Raw genomic sequence first — 14,851 nt, forward strand, 5'->3', positions numbered from 1 at the left:
TCACGGACACAACCAGCACATCTATTTTTTCCAGATGCCATATGCATAGGACAAACAGTAGACTCATACGGGGCTTTGAACCTGAGAGCCTACGAGCTGACCTGGTTTTAATTATAGCTGCCGACCTGGTTTCAGCACCACAGGGACTGAACAGCTCCGCGCAGTGCATTTGAAACCTGCTTTAGCGCCACTGAAGCTCAGTCACTGCGATTTTGACAACTAATCAAGAAAGTCACTGATAAAGAACAAGGTTAAAGGAGCTGTCCAGCAGGTCAGCAGCTGCTCGTGGTATACCCAGTTGGATTGTAAAGTATCGGAGAATCGCACAGCTGCCCTCACATACCACCGGCATTTACTGCGGTTTATTTAAGGATGTCGTCTAAAAGCATGGGGTTGTTTTTCTTTGTTCAGGTTTTCGCTGTAATCCTGTACCAAATCAACACATTCCCCACGCCGGAGGGAGCAAATGGTAAGCGAAAAAAACCCAATTCAAAAACCAAACTTCTTTTGTCTCTAATATGTCTGTGCTATGTAAATCCGGAAGTCAACACATTGGTTTAATCTGATTTATAGGGATTTAGCCTTCATAAATACCTGTAAGATGAAAGTGTTCCTAAATACATTACTTATATAAAGGGATAAAATCTACAATTTATAATTTACATTGTGTATTTGTGTTGTTGTTTAAGTAAAAAAAAAGATAAGTATGTGTCTATTTTCTGTTGTAAAGTCGAGCGCGTTCTATTTCCATTACTGTTTAATCTCTTGATGGTCAAAATCCGATTATCATCGGTGTTCCGGACATACAGAATCGGATAATGGAGTTGACATACATCTATATAAATATATTAATCTAGAGACATCAATATAATTCCACCTGCACCCATTTTCAATGAAAAGCCAATTCTCATTCTCCCAATGTCCCATTGTTTGTTTTCTTTGTGTTTGTTATGAGTGACGTACAGTATTTATTGTTAACGCATTGTAATGGTACTGGGGTCGTTTCCAAACTGACGTTATCAAGTTCCAAAACCATTTGACGTTCTCTTTTCCAGATAAAGCTGTGTACAACAGAGCACTAACCCAGGAGAGACCTTTACAAGAGCAGGTATACAATTAAATTACAAACATCGTATACAATCAGTTACTATGCTTGCAAGACTTACATTCTGCGATATATCATGCGAGAGTCTGAAACACGAATGCACTATTGCACCTCAGTATTATATACATGTATATGACATGTCAAGAAGCACAATCGAACAGAAGTTTAATATTAAAATAAAAACAGCACTCTGCTTCCGAGTGCCTGGTTAAAAAGAAAAGTAAAATGTGCCTTTAAACTGCTTACTGAAATCTAAAGCTTTGTGTGCCGAACATAACACTATACAGTTGTATTCAGTGTGGTTTTGACAAAACGCAACGCTAATTTACAGCCATTGGTTTCCATGTAGATTTACACAATTTAACGTATTAATTAACCCAGACCGATTACTCAGTATAGACGGTACAAAATAAAATACAATCGAAAATGTGGAATATGTGGATGACCTATTCACACCGTAACCTACCTAAGACTTTATCTGGTAAATTGAATACATGTGAGTATGGTTAGGCTAAATGGATATAATATAGACATAACTAACATGTATGCTTTTGATTTATCATTGCAATAGATTGCTGAAGCAGACAGTGTCAGTAAATCAGCGCCCAAAGGTAAGGACATTACCTTCATCTTATATAATTACCCTTCTTTAATAACATGTGAATGTTATATATATATATATATATATATATATATATATATATATATATATATATATATATATATATATATATATATATAAATAAATAAAATACATCCCTATTGTCTTTCACTCATAGATAACCAAAATGATTCGGACAGCGATGATTTCAGTCTCCTCAGATCGTTGGCTGAAGAAGTCAATAAGTACGAGACCAGCGAGCCACAAACCACTACCCCCACTGACGGTCCGTATTTCCTTGATGACGCTGACTCCACAAAGAGCCGGAGACTGGCCGAAGACTACGACTCCACCAAAACTGGAATCAAATACAAATATCAAGGTATTTCTGTTACCTGGTTTTATATTTTCGGTTAAGCTAAAACTAGTATGTATTTTAGGCACCATTCACATTCAGAAGTTAATTTAAGTGTGCGCACATATTTTTGAGGAATATATATATATATATATATATATATATATATATATATATATATATATATATATATATATATATAAGCATATTTTAAAATTTATATATATATATGCCCTAAAACTTTTCAGTGTTACGTGATATTTTGTTCATAGACTGTATGTTAGGAGAAAAACAAAGTCGTTATTCAGTATTCTTAGCTACAGGAGTATATGCTGTCCTTTTATGTACATCAATACGAGCATTTATTGAAAATGCACATTTTTACCATTTACTAAAGAATGTAGTTTAGTTAACCCGATTTATCATTGAAAAATATACTTTCAAAACGTTTGTATACTACATTAAAGGCCACTGTCAGAAACATATTGCTCACTTCAATGTGCAATTTCAATGACAGAGATTTTGAATTTGAATGTGCCGATAAGAAAATTCCTTATTTTTACAGTATTTTGGTTCTAATTGAAAGAAGCTGCATAATAATACAATTGCATTTTACACGGGTGGTTAAAACAATGAGCCTCTAGTACTTACACCTTGAAATTAAATTAATTGTTTGTTATTGTTTCTAGAAACAGATATCAACACATTTAAACAACAGTACTGTAATGACATGACAGCGTAGTTGGCGTTTATAGGTCATTTTAATTTAAAAGCACACTATAAAGGCAATGTATTCATTCCCTCTGATTCTTTATCAGGCATTTCATGTGTCAGGAGATGCCAGCAATAAGCTTGAGGAATGTTTTCTGATTACCTGTAGTACATGTTACAAAGGTTGAAGACAATTATGGACAGGGGCAGAAAATGATGGCATTAACCTTCAAAAGTTTACAACATTCTTTCATATCTAGCCATCAGCAATGCTATTAAAAACATCTCATTGTCATTTGGCTACACTCAAACTGTGTATAAATTTCTGGAGCGTTTTTGTCCTCATCAATGCAATTTTAATATGAAAGAACCACCATGTGAATGAATCATTGTCCTCAGTACATTTACATGCAGTAGAATCTCTGAAAGTATTCATTTAGGCTGCCAGTGTATCAGAAAGCCTTTTTTTACAGCTTATCCAGCTGTCATTGGTGTACATCTTCTATTCAGGGCGTATCATTTTTATAGGAACGCATTGACATTTTAATGTTTGATTTTCTCATTTTTTCATTTCTTAGGTGTTTAATATCCTGTAATGTGTATTCTGTATGGTTTGCTATAGTTGTTTTGTCTTAGATCATTATTTGTTATGCTTACTAATTATTCCAGCAAAGATTGCTACTGAAAAGACTCCAAAGGCTGACTGTGGTGAAGTGAGGTTTAAATATCAGTGTTGCACAGGCTTCAGTGCACAGTGTATATCAGTGCTGCACATCGCTGCTATGGTTCCTCACAATCAGCCATTAGGAGTCATTTCAAAAGCAACCAGTGAATCTGGCAGATAATGCTCCAAGCAGAAAGAGCAATAGAGAATCATAGTGAGCACAAATAATGTAATATGTAGTATTAGGAAAACGTACATGCTATAAAGCTGAAGAGAAAAAAAAAACTGAAAATTAGTATATCATTTAATATACAGTTCTGAAATGCATGTTGCCTTCATGTATGGAACTGTCCTGCAGGTTTGTTTTTTCAATAATGACAGACCATAAAGATGCTTGTTTATTTGGTAATGAGATCGGACACCGTGTGAAGGGGTGTGTGACACCATTATATTGCAATAGATTGTGAAGGTGGCTTCTTGGCAATAGTGCAAAGCCTGTCTGACTTCTCTGAGTAACGGTTACCTGAATTCTCCTGTGCAAATAAATATCCCGCTGAGAGCAAGGCAATGGAAACATGCTTCCTGAAGAAAAGAGATTATCTGAGCTCCTTCTGTCAGTGTCAAAGTCTAACCTTTACAAATCCTGGGTTAAAGCTGCTTCTTCTTTTCCTTTTCCAGCCACCTGTCCTCAGTAAAGCAGAACTCCCCTTCTTTCCTTCCGTGCTTCATTTGTTTTACTGGTAACAGCCACGTCTGACCTGGTCACCTCCAAGTACATTCTTCATGTTTTGTGGCAGCAGTGTGGAGTAGTGGTTAGGGCTCTGGACTCTTGACCGGAGGGTTGTGGGTTCACTCTCCGGTGGGAGACACTGCTGCTGTACCCTTGAGCAAGGTACTTTACCTAGATTGCTCCAGTAAAAACCCAGCTGTATAAATGGGTAATTGTATGTAAAAATAATGTGTACAAATGAATGTAATTGTATGTAAAAATAATGTGATATCTTGTAACAATTGTAAGTCGCCCTGGATAAGGGTGTCTGCTAAGAAATTAATAATAATAATAATAATAATAATAATAATAATAATAATAATAATAATAATAATAATAATAATAATAATAATAATAATAATAATAAAAGTCTAGTGTTAAGGAATAATAGCAGAAACTCAATACAATTACATTAAAATGAAACAGATTCCTTTAAAGACAGCTCACTCAGTAAACATCCCCATTGCATTTGTTTTAGGTACCAGTTGCCATAAAACTAATACAGCACTTTACACAATTGAAATGAAAAAGAACAAGGTTTTCAACTAAAAGGTAATAAAAGGTCATGCAACTGAAAAGCTTTTGTAAATACTGACAAGTGCACCTCTATGTGAAGACAAATTTTTATTTGAATTGCATTTCCATCAGCAGGTCTATAATTAATATAACTACTACAAATATGTTACAAAGTATAGCTGCTATTGAAAAAGTGAATGTCAGAATCAGGACACTTACCTGAATACCTTGTCTCACAATCCACCTTCCTGTGACCTACTCTCTTCTCATACTTGTTGCCGAGTGTGCCTTGCCACTGATGTGAAACAGCACTCTCACATATTCCTTCAGTGTGGAGGGTGTCCACATTTACTGTTATCAGACTAACACATACTGTACCAACTGTAACACAGAGCAGTGGTAGCAGTAATGCAACTGCACATTCAAGTGTTTTATGATCTGCAGACAGTCAAATTGTGTGATCGTAACTAAGATTCTGTTTACTCTAAGGAAGTATATGTGTTGTAAAAGACCTGTTATAAAACCATAACAGCTCTTAAAGGAGTGTCAACCAAGGTTTTAAATACGTTGTCTTACCTTTTAATAGTATTTGAAATAATAAGTGAACCTCTTTTTCTTCTGTGTAATATCTTTTTTCTGTGCTTGTATTTAGTGTTCAGGTAATGTGACTTACCACACAACCTTGGTTAACATTCCATGCTAACTTGCATTTAGAAAGTTCTTCTAAACATTTTTACAACAGCACAAACTATATAAAAACACATTTTCTAAAGTTTGCTGAATTGAATTATTTTAGATGACCCTGATGGTCTTCACCAGCTGGATGGGACACCACTGACGGCAGAAGACATTGTCCAGAAGATAGCTACAAAAATATATGAGGAGAATGACAGGGGAGTGTTTGACAGAATCGTGTCCAAGCTGCTAAATCTAGGACTGGTATGTCACTTCCTTTAAGGAGCCATGCTTTTAAAAGCACACATTCTGAATTATGCATGGCTTTAGTGAAAAATACAACATGTTGAAATCTGCTTAAGAAGGAATAAAAAAATAAACAAATAGGAAGCATTGGCACAACCACTGGAGAAAGAAAAAATAAAATGACTGGTATAAAAACAGCAGCAGTGTAACTGTAACATCTTTTTAAAACTGAATATAAAAACAAATGCGATAATGTTTAACATGTTAAAAAGTAACAGGGGCACCCACAGATGAAAACTGGCAAAACCTATATGAATTGATTTCAATTATAATTATGGCAGCTTTATCTGTTGCAATAGTCAACAGCCCTGTGTTATTCATGCAGAGGAGTTTCAGGTGAAAAACAACAGCTATCATAATACAAATATCATGGCTCATAGGAGTCATAACACTTCTGAAGCACACAACCTTAATGAAAGCTGTACTTCAGCGGTTTGTCTACTGATAGTCTCACCTCAGAAGTCATGATTCTGTTTGAATTTAGAGTTTGATTGTACTCATGCATGTTTGAGTTATGAAGAACCAAAAGCCTCCCTTGAACACTTGGACAGCTTCTAAATGTTTTCAGATAGGCGTTTCTATACTCACATAAAGGTGTGCTCTACTGTACAAAAAACTGTTATTTGTATCAGTGGTTAGGCAACAGTTAAACAATTTGAAAGTCTTATTTAAAGGAATTATGTTACAATCAATTCTCTCTTCCAGATCACAGAAAGTCAGGCTTATACATTGGAGGATGAGGTTGCAGAGACTCTACAGAAACTAATAGCCAATCAAGCCAAAAACAATGAAATACAGGATGTCAACATCGACTACCCAATTGCTAGGCCTGAGGATGATTCAGAACTGAAGATGGTGGAGCAAATGGTATGTTAAGGTCATTGTACCCCTGCTTACAGATTTCTCTGTTGGTCAATGTAATATTTTCCTAAGCTTTTGGTTGAAAATGGAAATGTTAGAATGCTTTGTGAGGAATAAATGCTGACAGTTAACCATTAACTGTGCTCCAAGGCAAAAGAGAAACAAAAATCAGTATTCACAGTGAAGGCTCTGCCAAAGCTGTAAGTTTATATTGCTAAAAGCAAGCAAAGCTGTGACTTTTCTAGGATTTTTAATCAGGGAGGTAACAGGGAGTGCCAAGGTATCCCCAGCAAGGGAGTGTCTGCAAATTCATGAATGACTAGCTGGAGTAAGGGATTATCTATAAGTGACCAATCATTGTAAGTCATATTCCATTGATAGAGGTTTGTAGCGCCTTATTTCACGCATTACCCATTCATATTCATTCATGAACAATGTGCATACTATAATAAACATTGGCAGACATCTTTCATAGCCGCATCAAGTATTTACAAGCCGAATTGTGTTACCGCCTGAAAACATTTAAACACATATACGAATTGAAAGTGTTACCAAAGTGTTGCCTTGTCTTTAAAAGCTAACTGAGAAATCCAACGATAAGAACGTGGATGAGCGTATGATTGATGATGACAAGGAGGAGGTTGACGACACTGTGGGAAACACCTGGGTTCCTCCCACAGAGATGGAGCGGAGGAACGAACTGTCCTCTGAGGACAGCCTGGATGGCCTGGAAGACCTGCAGTACTTTCCCAACTTCTACAACCTCCTGAAAAACCTCAATTCAGGTCAGTCTCTTCATCACCCAAACATATCATATCATATCATATCATTGAACTATTACTGTAACCAAAGGCATATCGATACATATCAATATTAACTCTGACAGGGACACAGAGTGCATAGGGGAACACTGTAAATGCACAATAACACAATGGAGAGAGCTGCTATAGGGTTGAGGTGTTTCAATGTTAAAAAAAACTAAGAAGAAGAGGAGCAAAAGAAAAAGGAATTCTGACACCCTAGTAACAGTAGGCCTGGTGATATTGTGTTAATTCAATATGAAATTCATATATACGTTTAATATATAAATCCTTGCTTTGGACTAGTGGTACATTTCAGAAGAGAAGCTTTATATATATGCAGCCATGGCATTTCCAGCCTTCCCAATAGCTTATATGTAGAACAACCCCCCCCCCCCCCTCCCCCAAGTCAACCTTCATTCATACAATCTCCCCCCAGGCAGAACTAGTTAGCATGCTTGTGAATAACCATGATAATGAATGTGGCTTTTCTAATTTCACAGAACAAGATGCAAAGGAAAAAGAAACGTTGATCACCATCATGAAAACACTGATCGACTTTGTAAAGATGATGGTCAAATATGGCACAATTACACCAGAGGAAGGAGTGTCTTATTTGGGTAAGGATCATGTTTGTGAAACTTCAATTACACCTCATGGGTTTGGTGTCATTTAGAAATGCACTGCTGGCCATGGTTTAGTAATGTCGATTTCTCTGACATTTTGCGTATTTCATCTTTTCACTTTTGGGATTGACATGTTGAAGTTGAGTGCTCGATTTAGGATTCTCCTGCTGCCTTGCCTGTCTCTCATTAAGAATTTGACTTGCTGCGTCTAATCATCTTGTTCAAGGTTGAGTGGTTTCGTTTGTGGCTTGCTGTTGATATTCTCTTTGAATGACTTAATTACCTAATTTCTGCAGTCCTTTATTTTATTTGTGTGTGACTATTTTAGAGGGGTCTTTATATATTTTTGTATTATCTTGTTGATGTTTTGAGCAATAGCAATGTCAGTGTTGGTTTAATAAATGATTGGTTTTATTAAGGGGATTGTCTGTCACATGAAAAGCTCCCTCAGTGCTTTTGATTGACTGGCATGCTCTTAATGAATGCATGTCTAATTAAAATATTGAAATTATGATTTTGATACCTGCCAGCATATTCTAATTGCTTATTCATCACCTCCACAGGCATTGCATGTATTATACTTTGTACTGTATTGCTGGTGTTATTATAGTCACAGGGTTTTCCAGGACCTCATTATTTGCAGTATAGTGCACAGTACATATACAGTTGCTGTCATCTGATACATTTTTCAAAATGCATCCCTAACTGATATTGTGATTCTGTTTTTTTTGCAGTTATGCATGTATTGGTATATGAATGGAAGTATTGGGAGTAATGTCTAATTCCTGAATTCAATTGAATCCCCAAATAGACAGTTTCAATTATTAATATCTGACTCTGTGGCATGTATGCCCTACTAGTATTATAATGCAGTTTGCTATTGTCCACTTGCAATTTGCCGTTATATCTATCTTTGTGTTCCTGAGGGTTGAAGATGCAATCACACATTGATTTAAATAATACATTTTCAAGCAAACTTTAGATGTAATGATTTTTGTTATTTATAAGTAGGTGGGGTTCTATCAAAGACAGTTGAGTGTCATTACCTCTTCATAAATCCTGACTTGTCATTATGATCAGTTTTGTCTGTCTTGCCAGAAGATTTATTGATGGTAAATTATTCTGAACCTGCCCTCCGTTAGTCATGCAAGGGCAGACAATAATGACGCCAATTGCTAAATAAAAAAGAGATGGATTCGAATCAATATCATATTTCCATTAAATATGTAAGATAGCCCAATCCAAAAACAGGACGTTTTAGATAACGTTAAAAAGGGTGCCAATGAAACATCTCCATCAAATGCTACATTCCACAATGCATAGATGGCAATGCTTATAGAATATATTTCCTATTAGCAGTGGAAACATTGTCACTGCTGTTACTTTTTTTGTGTTGTTGTATTCTCTGCTTGTTTTGTGCAGATATGCCTATTTATAAGACAGAACTCTAGATTAAAAGATGAAATTGCCATGATCCATTGGGGGTGGTCCTATAGACGTAGTACTAGAAAAAATCAGCACATCCTTCATTAAAGAGCAACAGGCAGTCATTGGTACAGCGATACTGGCACCATTGATAATTTCCCTCATGCTAATAAGAGATAATAGATCACTCTTTTGAAATGAATGGTTATCCACATCACAATGGTAATGAGCAAAGTAATACAACGCTGTGGGAATTGGGTTACCATTTATTGTGAAGTATAAATCAAGCTTATCATGGTTTGGCCATATTAAGCAAATAAAGAAATATATAATATATATATATATACATTTATGTTCACACCTGATAAGAAGGTTAATAGAGAATTGTTTCTCCACAATGGACAATGAGATATTTGCTGGCCATTTGTATATGTGTTTTGCTTTGCCCTAAACCTTTAGCTGTGCTTATGATGTGCAGCTGGATCAAGGTATGGAGTCATAAAGATTAAAGCCCTCTTTGAATTCTTCCTGAGTAGGATGCAGGTTTCCATGGAAACCCCCATGGCAGGATGGCATGGTCCGAAGGAAACCAGCAGATAGAATTGTTAGTTGCCTAGCTACTAGGTCTTTGCTTGTGCTTTACTACATGGGCCACTGTCTTGTATGACTCCCTTCTATCTAGGCCTTAATGGGATTCAGGATTCTAATTTTACACTTGATTGAGCTTTTACTTCCGATAGAACGTAATTGGTCAGCACTGTAGTACAGACATGCCAAGGGAAACTAATTATTATTAGACCAACATAATGTAAATTAAAAGAAAGTCTAGCTCTCATTTAGTCTACTGCAAGTCTACATTACCACAAAATGCACACTATGCTGGTTGTGATATTTTAATTCCCTTATACCTATATCCATATGGTGTTCCAAATAAATATCTCATTTAAACTGTATTTAACCTACAGCATGAATTACTATTAAGAAAAATATTTTTTACTGTATTTCCACAGAAAATCTTGATGCAATGATTGCCCTTCAAACAAAGAATAAACTTGGAAAGTTGCTGGTTTATTCTGACATCAAACAATCAACAGGTAAATACAGAGCTCCTGGCTGTGTGTTACCTTTAAACCCATGAGAGCCTGGCTAATGTTCAAATCTAATGTCTGTAGCTTGGAGTCGAGGGTTACTATTCTATGGGACCTTGAGCAAATAAGTTTATGTTCAACTGTTCAAATTCAAGAATTACATTCTTGAATGCAGCGGTGATATTGAATAGTGTATTTTTCTTATATCCACTATTTCAAATCTAACTAAACAGTCCGTCTTCTTGTGCTATAGAGAATTAAAAAAAAAATCATTGCATGTTTAAATTAGAGTTCAAGACTTTTTAAAACAGCAAACGCAAAAATAATCAGGAATTGTATTTGAGTTGTCCTTAAGAAACAGGTCTTAATTTACACACATAGATTTTCTTTGTCTTCCTGCAATAGCCAGCTGTAATGTGATTATATGTAATGCTTTGTTCTGCATAGCTTGGTATTTCATTTTAATGTGTGCTGCACTGTATCATTGTATCAGGTAAGACCAGTGATGAGATTGACAACACCAAGGAGGAAGCTGCCAAGATGGAAAAGGAATACAAGACTCTAAAGGATTCCACAAAGAATGAAGAGCAGCAAGAACCTGAGATGGGTGAGCCTTCAAACACTGGCTCGTTAAATAAGCAGCTTCTTATTTTTAATTGTGATGTACGTACAGGATGATGAAGTACCTGGTCAATGACAAATAGTGCCCATGTATTCGTTCCTCTGCCATCCTGTTATTCTGCAATAACTGTGCAGTTCAAATGCAAATTTTCCCAATCACATGACTCCAGTTGGAAACCAGTTGTCACATAATAGGTATAAATTAGATGATCCATCAAGTGTTCTTGGAGACAACTGCCTACCTCACCAGTATAACACCTTTGACCGTTTAGTTCCATTGACTCTTTAATTCCAGTAAGCTGTTATATATTGAGTGGCCTGCAGGTGGCGCAGATGTATATACTTATAGTTAGGTCTGAGTGTCTCCAAGGGCTGTAGGAAGGTAGTTTCTTCAAGTGGTGACAGTGAAAGAATAAAAGCCAGGAAATCTAAGTAGATAGCGGGTTAACTTTGTGTTTAACAAGAGATTTCAGTGATTGCTTTACCGAAATGACAGTGTGCTTATTAATTGGGGAATTGTGTGCATCTGAATGATATTTCTGACTCAATCTGTTTTACCCAGAATGGTATGTGGGCCAGATTATTACTGCAGAAACCAATCCTTGGGAAACCCCCCAGAGAGCTTTGCTTGCAGTGTAGTGAACTAAATATATCTGCAATAGCACCGGAGTGGAACCAGGGCATGTCAATAACATTTAGAGGAATGACAATGAGGACACCTGTTACTGCATCATGTTAATACACCAGGACTCATATTCAATGAAATGCACACTCTTCCATTGAACTAGGAACTACGACAGCACTGATAAATATATAGCAGATACTGTATATGGGTATATCTTATTCAGGAATAATCTATATACATCCATGGCATTTGATTATATTATATGTAAACTGAAGACGCACCTGTACATGTAAGTAAAGAAATCCAAGATTAGAATTTATCAGGGTCTGTGAAGCCAGGCAAATAGGTCTAAATACTAATAGTAGGTGAATTAGATTATTCTTTTTGCTTAAGATCTAGATGTTCTTTGAATCTAGGTTTGCCTGATATTTTCAAATAGAAAGTCAAATTGTCCTAATGCAAATATGTAGTATACATGCAAACACAGAGCTTAGAGGTTTGCTTACATAAAAAATACCATTAGAATACCATAATAATACCCGTGCATTACCAGGGAATAGTAGTTCTGCAATAGATTATAATCAGTATGCATTGCTCATCATTCCATTCTAGCAATGGATCATGCCATTGCTCTGTGTATGCTCCGTTGTTAAACATCAGCACAGTACTGCATTGCCATTCAAGATCATTTAGTACAAGTTGTTTATATGTTTTTATGTATATTGACATTCAAACTGCAGAAGACAAAATAAGAGTCCTCGTTTGTTCACTAACCACTGTAATTATACAGACACTGGAGAAAAAGGGGCGCTGTCTTCTCCTGTAATTGAATTTGCTAAACTGAAACAGACACATCGATCACCTTTGACTGGAGCTCTTTGCCTTTCACAGGCCCGAATGGGAAGACCGAAACCTATTTGGAAGCAATCAGAAAGAATATTGAGTGGCTGAAGAAGCATAACAAACAAGGGAACAAGGAAGGTAAAGAACAAGTGCTATTCTAGTTCAGTGAAGGGTGAAGACACCAGGCCAGGTTTAAGCTTTCGCTCCAGTGCTAAGTTTGCACCCATGCATTCCAAAATGGTAACATGTCAAAGCAAGACATGCAGAAATACTAAAAGAAATGTAATACATTTGATGCCAATTTCTTGTATTTCTAAATGTAACTATTGAGTGTTTAATAGTTATCGATGGCAAAGCTAGGAATACTCAGATCATTTAAGGATTGTTATTGTATGTGCAAAAATCTGCTTTTGTCTTCAGCTTTCTCTGTGGTTTGAATTACTGCATACTACAGCTGTACAGCTCACCACACTCTCCCCTAGATTGTTCAGTGTCACATGTTCCTTGCAAAAGCAGACATTGCTAAGAAGTGCCCAATTAGAGCTTTAGTATAAGGCTGTTAAAATCCCAGAATAACTACATTAAAGCCCCTTTTGTCAGCCTCTAATTTGCAATTTAAAAAAGTGGAGGGAGAAGTGGGAACCGTTGGTTAATGAATATTTATCAGCTGCTTGATGAGTCTGTTCTAATTATTGGGTTGCAAGCTTACAAAAGCTTGTTCATGTCTTTCTTCCCACCTGCATTTCACAGTCATGTTGCTCTGTTTCAATGCCTTTACCATGTTCTGTTTAGTGAAAATGCAACCAACCAACCTAAAGCTAATCCCATCAATAGCCTTCAGGTTTATGGCTGCCAAACATTTTGATTCCCACACTACAAGTAATAATAATTATACGATTATACATTTTAGTTCTCACTCAGCAAAAACAGTTCGTTTTTGAGAAAAGTACTCAGGACCAGCACCATTCCTTCAAGGTTGTGTTAAAACAAAAGAAGCACAGACAAAACTATAGAAGAAGACAATTGCCGGAAATGTTGGTAAAATCAGGCTTTATAAATCGCATATTTACTAACACAGGTTATTTGAATCCTCTTCACCCTTTTAATGCTTACAAAAACAGTCTTGTTAATTTGTGTTGATCCTTCCTGCCACAACCACACCATTATATCTCTGATGAAAATGTCCTGTGGACCTGGCTGTACAAACAGATTCATTTAGTAGGGGAATGAATAGAAATTAGGCAGGAGCAAGACAAGCCTTTTTACAGTGTACAGTAGCATTTCAATTAGATACATCAGTCTAGCGGTTTCTTTATTGTAAGTCTTTTTTCTCAGGCCTTTCTGTTTCGTTTCCTTCTTCATGCCGATGTACTTCTCTAGTTTAGTTCTCTAATAATGTGTTTGAAGCCATTGCCATTATGCAGCATTTCCCACCAGGAGAGGCAGCTGGTATTGTTACAGTTTTCCACCTCTCTGTAGCTCAAGCAAATGAGTGGTGGGAAGCGGGCCAACTCCAAAAACCAATCGATCTGGCCTGGAAATACAATGCATTTTGCAGTTTCAAAGTGAAAAGAAAGAAAATGCTAGCGTTGGCGTTAATATAGAATTGTGTTTCCGCTCCAAAAAGCTGTCCCTACAACCTTATCAAGGAGGAAAAATCCCCCAACACGATACATCAGAGGCCCTGCATCTGTGTATCCTATTTAAAATGGTTGTGAACCTCTAATGCAAATGTATTGCTAAGGGCACGGTGGCATATGTGTCTGTATTAATTTATGCAGTACATTTGTGTTTTAAACTAGGGGGTTATTTAATGCTATGTTTTGGGTATTTTTCTAGTTAAAGCAGAGATGTTTTTGAGGCATTTCATCCTGTGTCAGGGAATTTGATTAAAGCAATAAAGAATAGTAACACAGGTCATAATGAGGGGCAGTATTTATTGATGAAATCCTTCTATTTGAAAGCTAACTCTTTGTCATCTTTCAGATTATGATCTTTCAAAGCTGAGAGACTTCATGGACCAGCAGGTGGATTCTTACATTGACCAGGGGATCCTACAGAAAGATGAAGGAGAAGTTATCAAGAGGATTTACAGCAGCATGTAGAATCCAGAAGGGAGAGCAAAGACATCTCCCGTCTTTAAAAAAAAAAAAAATACAAAATTTAAAATTTAAAATAGAATTTCAGCTCACACTTCAACATGGTTGGCCCATGTACACAAAGTATACAAAGTCAAGCTAATTTGGGAAGTACTGCAATA

General features: G+C 36.4%; 1 protein-coding gene across 1 annotated transcript; it reads left to right on the forward strand.

The window, feature by feature from the left end:
- The first annotated feature begins 1 nt into the window (after window position 1).
- LOC117429895 (secretogranin-3-like) lies at window positions 2-14,753 on the forward strand. The gene is made up of 12 exons (XM_034049828.3): window positions 2-469; window positions 1,056-1,108; window positions 1,677-1,716; window positions 1,885-2,088; window positions 5,518-5,660; window positions 6,408-6,569; window positions 7,141-7,348; window positions 7,867-7,983; window positions 10,425-10,508; window positions 10,996-11,109; window positions 12,640-12,729; window positions 14,578-14,753. Exons 1-12 carry the CDS (start codon window positions 373-375, stop codon window positions 14,694-14,696), a joined length of 1,431 nt encoding a protein of 476 aa, XP_033905719.2. The 5' UTR covers window positions 2-372; the 3' UTR covers window positions 14,697-14,753.
- Window positions 14,754-14,851: the final 98 nt, after the last annotated feature.

This window comes from Acipenser ruthenus, chromosome 24 (genome assembly GCF_902713425.1).
Source record: "Acipenser ruthenus chromosome 24, fAciRut3.2 maternal haplotype, whole genome shotgun sequence".
Taxonomy (NCBI): domain Eukaryota; kingdom Metazoa; phylum Chordata; class Actinopteri; order Acipenseriformes; family Acipenseridae; genus Acipenser; species Acipenser ruthenus.

Bases quoted from the DNA above. Each gene is read 5' to 3' on its own strand.
- LOC117429895 (XM_034049828.3), top strand. From the start codon at position 373: ATGTCGTCTAAAAGCATGGGGTTGTTTTTCTTTGTTCAGGTTTTCGCT. The intron at 1,109-1,676 runs GTATACAATTAA...TCATTGCAATAG, and splicing joins AGAGACCTTTACAAGAGCAG to ATTGCTGAAGCAGACAGTGT. The intron at 6,570-7,140 runs GTATGTTAAGGT...TGTCTTTAAAAG, and splicing joins TGAAGATGGTGGAGCAAATG to CTAACTGAGAAATCCAACGA.